At 41.8% G+C, this 7,102-nt stretch overlaps 1 protein-coding gene across 1 annotated transcript; it reads right to left on the bottom strand.

Annotated features, from left to right (window-relative positions):
* Positions 1-2,198: 2,198 nt before the first annotated feature.
* LOC117266375 (uncharacterized) lies at positions 2,199-6,767 on the bottom strand. Its single transcript, XM_078171191.1, has 6 exons — positions 6,754-6,767; positions 5,850-5,912; positions 5,131-5,214; positions 4,847-4,985; positions 2,951-3,192; positions 2,199-2,423 (listed from the first exon to the last, which is right to left on the bottom strand). The coding sequence occupies exons 3-6, from the start codon at positions 5,194-5,196 to the stop codon at positions 2,292-2,294; spliced, it is 579 nt and encodes a 192-aa protein (XP_078027317.1). The 5' UTR covers positions 5,197-5,214; positions 5,850-5,912; positions 6,754-6,767; the 3' UTR covers positions 2,199-2,291.
* Between the last annotated feature and the right edge of the window lie 335 nt (positions 6,768-7,102).

Genomic DNA, 7,102 nt, shown 5'->3' with positions numbered 1-7,102 from the left:
AAGGTGTACTGTAAACTGCACCTGGTGTCAAAGACGTTTGTTCAAAATGTAAAACTTGAGCACAGCTTTTCACTGTTGACTGATGCTGTTTAAGTGCAATTAAATCCCATTTGTAAAATATGTATGTCATTCATAACAACTGTAATGTCACTGTGACATATCCCCTTTGAACCAAAGAGGATTTCATAACTCTGTATCCAGCAGGGGGCTCTCTCACCACACGCATGGACCAGACATCAATCATTCGATAGAGTTTCCATGATAATAATAATAATAATAATAATAATAATAATAATAATAATAATAATCATGTCAGTAGTTATACAACAATATCCTACCTGATGGTAGCATTAAAGAGTTTTGTGTCTTTGTGCAGAGCATTACCTAGCAAAAAAATGTCATGGGAGAAATAACAGAGAAGATACATTACAGACATGTGAGCATTAGAGATGAAGAAAAAAACTCAGTCATATCAACATGAGCATACATCTGGGAAAGGTCGACAATGAGAAGGCAGCACAACAGGAGCACTGGAGCTCTGGGGTCTAATCCCAGTGTCCCCCCAAAGGATGAAACCCTGAACTCTCAGGGACCTAAAAGGAAAAGTGTGCATGATTTTCAGAGATTTAGTGGCATCTAGCAGTGAAGGCTGCAGGTTGTAACCAGCTGGCTCCTTCAGTGTGCACTGTTGAGGAGGTTTTTACCAGGAGCTGAATTTTGCACAGAGGTCTCTTCCTCTCGTAAACAAATGGACCAGTGGCCGTATTCTCAAACATTCTGAGAATCCTCTTGAAGAGCTCCTAACTTAGACTAAAATGTGTTTTAAGGAGCCCGAGCTTAGGAGTGATTTAGGAAAGTTCTCAGAGCAACTCTGAGCAAGAGACAGAAACTTTTATCCTAGTGAGGAGGTGTGGTTGACCCTGTTGCTAGGTGTGATGCTTTCTTTTAACAGATGTGATTGGTTGTCACAGACACGGCCCTTTGTGAGCCTGTAAGGTGAGGACACCCAGTGGAAATGAAATGAAATGAACTGACTGTGAAAGTGTTGTCATTGTTAGTGTGATCATTCTGCTGATGGAAGGTTGAGACAGATTCAAGTCATTTTTACAGTTTTCCAAATACCTTAGTGTTGTGATCATTTTATTTCTGGTGTTATAGTGTTAGATGGGAAATGTGTGCGTGCCCCTAATGACATCGACCACACATATAATCCTCACACGATCTAATCTGTAGCGTTTCATTTATTCACTGTCATCCAGTGTTTTGAGAGTATTCCTCCGACCTCTTTGTGTTTCCACCATTTTCTCCTCTGATTAAGAAACTCTTAAGCTTTTTCACCTTAGGAGCTTTTTAAGGGCTAAGATGACTTTTATCTTCACAAGGGGCAAATCTTAACTTTAAGGGAAAATTTTAAGCAAACATCACAATTCTAGGAATTTTCTTAGAAATTTGTCACTAGGAGCAACTCTTTGTACGAGGACGCTTTGTGAATACGGCCCTGTAAAGACCTGTAAAAACACTGGATAAAACATTACATCATTACACGTGTGACAGTGTTTCTTCTGGTGTTGCTTTTTGAAACAGCCTCCAGCAAAATTACAGTGTCAGTGTTTGTTTCAAGGATTTTTAGTTTGTAGCTGACGTACAGGAGATGCAGTGGGGAGAGAGCAGGTGGGTGAAACAACACAGTATGTACAGTACGTTAATGTCAGTCAACTTTTCTTTCACCTGTGACTTGTTTTTTGTGCTGTCACTGATGTTCCTGTAGCCTGTGTCTCTGTTGTCAGACATTTATGTCGTATAAAGTTGGACATGTGTCTTTAGAGTTGTCTGTATGAGTGTGGTCTTGTTCTGGGCCTGTGTGCCTACAGTCTGCATTTTCCTTTTACAGCCTTCAACGTGTAATTTTCAGACTTTTTCACGCATGTGGTCACGTTTGTGCTCCTGTCAGTCAAAACCATAGAAACATTTTCTCATCAGCTGCAGTGCACTTTGACTCAAACTGCTCTGAAGTGTCACATGATAACTGGAGCGTCTAAAAGATTGTTAAATGTTCCTCTGGCATTTTTCCTTCCATTTGTAAATCTGCAGATAAGGTGGCCTAATGAGTCAGAGTGTACATGTACAGTGTTTATACATCCATACACTGGCAGTCATTCTTTACATAAACACAACAATAAAAGACTCGCACTTCTTGCTCATTCATTTTTATTTCAAATAAGACCTCATGTCATGAGGAAAGTACAGAAGAGAGCAAGACAGGCTGACAGCATTGGTTAACAAGATGCTTGTTAGGCACCAGGAGTTGCACATCCACCGGCCGAATCCTCAGCTTTGTTCACTTTGTTCAGTACTTCTGTACCTTTGTCCTTATTCTTGGATTTATTCACAAGGGAGAAAAGATGTTCAACTATTGTACCAGTCTGTGGAAAAACAAACAAAAGAGATGCAAGTTAAATTCTGCCTTCCTGATGGGTGAACAGTCACACTTTCCTTGGTAACTGGTTTTGTCATTGCACAAACTTCAACTTTGCATAAATTTGGTGTTGTGTATTAGATTTTTATTTGGCCTCATTTTGCCGGACAGTAAATGTCCATTATTTAACAGGAGGTGTTGTAAATCACATCAGCATTTACAGTAGCTGATGTCAAAATTGTAGATCAACCAGGCAAACTGAACTTCATACATGAACTCTGTGAGATCCACATCAAGAAAAAAAAAGCTAATATATCAAACTCTGCAGGTTTGCAAAACATTTATAAGGAAGCAGAAATGTGGCCAAAACCAGAGTTAATGCAGAGATACTGTGTGTACATGTGCATCATTGTGCACATGGATAATTAAAACATCACTTCACAGTGCTACGAGCGGTAAAACCAAAACTAAACAAACAAACAGTAAAACAAAACTGCTGAAGTGTGAACTGCCGCTGTTGAACGTGCCACATACCTGTACTGAGTGAGCCTCGTTATAGCGCACCCAGGTAGCAAGGTGTTCACAGTTGTGGGCAAAGATTTTATATTTGGCACAATTTTTATGGGTATCAAGGATTCGCTGCTTTATTTGGTCGTCACTTCCCACAGTGAAGCCATCAATGCCATCAAAGTAATTATCGTCATGCTCTTTTGGCCATATTCCTTTGGTGTCTGACAGTTTGCCAAATATACAGTCAGCCGTCTCTTTGATCGCACCTGTTTATGAGAATAAACATTTAGAAATACTGCATTTAAACTTGACACAAAATCTGTGACTTGCACGATGACATGTAGACATGCTGAAGGAACACAGTGACATCTGGTGGTTTGGTTTGAGGTCAACACAGAGGCAACAACAGCCACCAGTATTCTCCTCTCTTGTTATCACTGTTTTAATGACACAATTTCAAACCATCAAACAGTCAGACGAAAATCTTTATAACTAGTTTGAACTGTGTTTAAGTTCAGTTCCATTCAATTCAATTCAATAGACATAAAGCTCGGTTTAGGAAGACTCTTGTGGCCCTCCTCCACCTCCAGTCACCTTATCCAGAGCCCAGGACGAGCTCATCAACAGCTCACTCCTCTTCACATCCAGACCTTCAGCTCCCTCTTCATCTCATCTCACCACCACCAGCATCTAGACTCTATAGGGAAGGATCCCTAATCTACTACGTCTTTACCACGCTCCTGGAATAGATGACATCACGCTGGGGTCTAATCGCCAAAGACTTTTCACATTTCTCATACTTTCTCATACTAGGCCTATTCTTTTCTCTCTGTACGAGTCTCTCCTGGTCGAACTTACTTTATCCCGAAGTTGCCAGAGAATTTTCCAAATCACAGTAACAACAATTTAACTTTCACAACCAGTAACAGCCAGAACAACCAGTGGGATCTCCAGGTCAGGGTCACTCACCAGGCCCAGATTTAAAAAGTATTTAACATCTGTCAACATATACAAAATATACAAGATGAGAAGTGTTTTCAAGGAGCTGAAGCAAAAACCAGTGCCTAACAGAGTAACAACAGGAGTAAGATAAGTACAAGAGATGCTAAAACTGAACTAAAATGGCGGATAAAATGCAGACTGCACCTGATAATCAAGTTTATATTGTACATGATGTCACAATGAGAGGTAATATTGCACATCATGTTGAGAAAATACTGACAAAATATATAAAAGTATTAAAGGGATAGTGCACCCAAAAATGTAAATTCAGCCATTATCTACTCACCCATATGCCGAGGGAGTCCTCACATCACTTGCAGAGATCCAAGGGGAGAGGAGGTAGCAACACAACTCCACCTAATGGAGGCTGACGGCGCCCCAGATTCAAACGTCCTAAAACACATAATTGAAACCACAAAATATCTCCATACTGCTCGTCCGTAGTGATCCAAGTGTCCTGAAGCCCCGACATAAAAAGTTGTTTGGAAAAACACGTGAGCGCGGTGCACAGAGAGGCAGTTAGAGCTACAGGCTCAAGGAGTTCAAATGACATTTTTCCAAACAACTTTTTTATGTCGGGGCTTCAGGACACTTGGATCACTATGGACGAGCAGTATGGAGATATTTTGTGGTTTCAATTATGTGTTTTAGGACGTTTGAATCTGGGGCGCCGTCAGCCTCCATTAGGTGGAGTTGTGTTGCTACCTCCTCTCCCCTTGGATCTCCACAAGTGTTGTGAGGACTCTAAAACTTCACCTGAGCCTCCCTTGGCATATGAGAAGATAATGGCTGAATTTTCATTTTTGGGTGCATTATCCCTTTAATGTACATCCTATAAAGTAACAGTAGGCCTAATGCAGGTGAGTATTGTTGCCAGTATTCAAAACCATACTCTCATTTTCAGTTAACTCCACATACCTGAGCGGTGAAATATGTCCTGATCACCCTCTTGACCAACATCTATGCCACTTTTTGGACCCACATAGATGGCATAGTGCGTGAGAAAGGGCTTTTTTTCGCACCCTCTCGGAAACGCAATGATGTCTCCGAACTTGTACTGTGACCAGAAAAAAAGAGAGATGCATTTTATCAATTTTATCTGTAGCAGCAGTGAGTTTGGTTGTAACTCGGTGATGAGTAGGTGATTTATTCCTTATAGGCTGTAGCATGGTAGTGTAAGTAACAGCATCAAAGCCACTGACCCCATTGATCACATTTACTGTGATCACCAGCTGGAGGATCAGAGAGACCAAGATCAGGTTTTTCATTTTTCCAGCAGTGGAGAGCTGACGTGGAGGAAAGAGGAGAACAGTTCATCAACCTGGACATTTCGAAACACTGAATGACGAGCACACACACACACAACATACATATACATGGGCGCCTGATTATGTTGAGGAGCAAAACTGGAAAGACATAATTATGGGGGGTCTGGGTGTTATGAAGACCATGAAACTTTTGCTTTGCACTAGAAAACAGTTTTGATGTTTTCTTCTGCTGCTACTAACAGTCAGCCTGTTTTCATTCCAAAGTTGCATCACCTATCGTACAATATGTAGACCTGAGAGGCTGCTGACGACACTGTGATACGTGACTTGGGATGAAAACGTGCTCCAATAGCCTCCAGATATTACCAGTTAGAGAAAGGGTGAAAATAAAGCATGAAAGCATTTGCCTCGGGCCCCAGGCCTCCAGATCAGTAAATCCTCCCCTGATAATAATGACAGCACAGCAGAGCGGCTGATGGAGGGAAAGACGGGAAAGATGTGTTCTGGTATAATAATAAATTCCATCCAGAGTCTGACTGAAACAAAGCAGTCTGTAGAAGTCTAGAGAAGTCTTTTTCCACCACTGAACACTTGACTGTTTGTTGATTCAGACACTCAGGTGCTGACATTGGACAGAAAGAGTCGTGACTTACCACTGATGTGTTTGGAAGATGAGAAGATGATGTTTGTACAGTAGAACTGAGCCACTTAGCACCCTGGAAGTACACACACACACACACACACACACACACACACGCACACACACACAACAGTAGATTCATTGCATTTTCACTTGAGCTGGAGGATTGAATGAAGAAGCGGAATGAGGACCTTTGACAGGACTCGGGGTGCCAGTCATATTCACAGTTGCTAATTATTAACCAAACCAGCATGTCAGTTTGGTTCAGTGTGTGCATTTCTCCACACCTGCCATTCTCCCCCTACCCACCACACAGTCTCAGACCTCCCCACCCTCTTCTTTTCCACATCCACCTGCTCCTGCTTTACATTCCCAAATCGTCCCCACCTGCTGCCTCTCATTATCCCACCAGCTCTCTCTGTTTGCCGGTTCATCCTGTCAGTTTTCCTGCCTGGTGTCTGCTCCCTGAGCTCTGGCCTGCTGCCTGTTAACGACCCGCCTGCTTTGCTCGTCTGGATGTCTTTGCCTGTTGGACTGCCTCCTCCTGCCTGACTACCAGCTCCATAGTTTGAACACTGATTTGGTAAAGTCCTTTTTTCTTTGACCTGTTCTGTCTCAGTTTGGTTTCTGAACCTTTTTCCTCGTACACACACCTGTGACAGTATTAACTTTGTTTGCACGGAGGTCAATTTTCACTTTTCACCTTTAACTCGACAGATTCAGCCAGTCAGGGACTTCACACGAGACAAACGCAACCCAACACATAGAAACCTGCATTATAATGCAGTCTTGATCAACACCCTGCAGGTAGAATTCAGAGCAGCAAACACCTTCGAACATTCGATCTTAAACCTGTCAGACAAGAGTATTTGATCAGGAAGAAACCTTTGTAGAAGGAGTTTTAACAGAGGTCTTACCTTCTTCAGTGAGACGGTGGAAGCCTGTTGAAGCAGAGGAGGACATCTCCTTATATACACTAAGAACAGCTGATAATATCATGTCTTCACCCGTTATGGTCATGACTGTTCTCCAGACTCATTTGAGTCAGTTATCACATTTACATATACACTATGTGTGTTTGACAAAGAACACCTTTTTCTTTTAAAGCAACACCTTGTTTCACACTCACACATTTCTACATTCATATGATCCTGTGGAGGTGGCTTGCTTGGGGACACTTTGGCGTTAAGTCGTCTGAAAAATAATTAAAAAAAATAAACACAGACAGAGGTCAGTGACAGCACCTGTACTGTGTGATCAGCTGCA

Source organism: Epinephelus lanceolatus, chromosome 10, assembly GCF_041903045.1.
Source record: "Epinephelus lanceolatus isolate andai-2023 chromosome 10, ASM4190304v1, whole genome shotgun sequence".
NCBI classification, from domain to species: domain Eukaryota; kingdom Metazoa; phylum Chordata; class Actinopteri; order Perciformes; family Serranidae; genus Epinephelus; species Epinephelus lanceolatus.
This window is presented reverse-complemented; position numbering and strand designations above follow the sequence as displayed.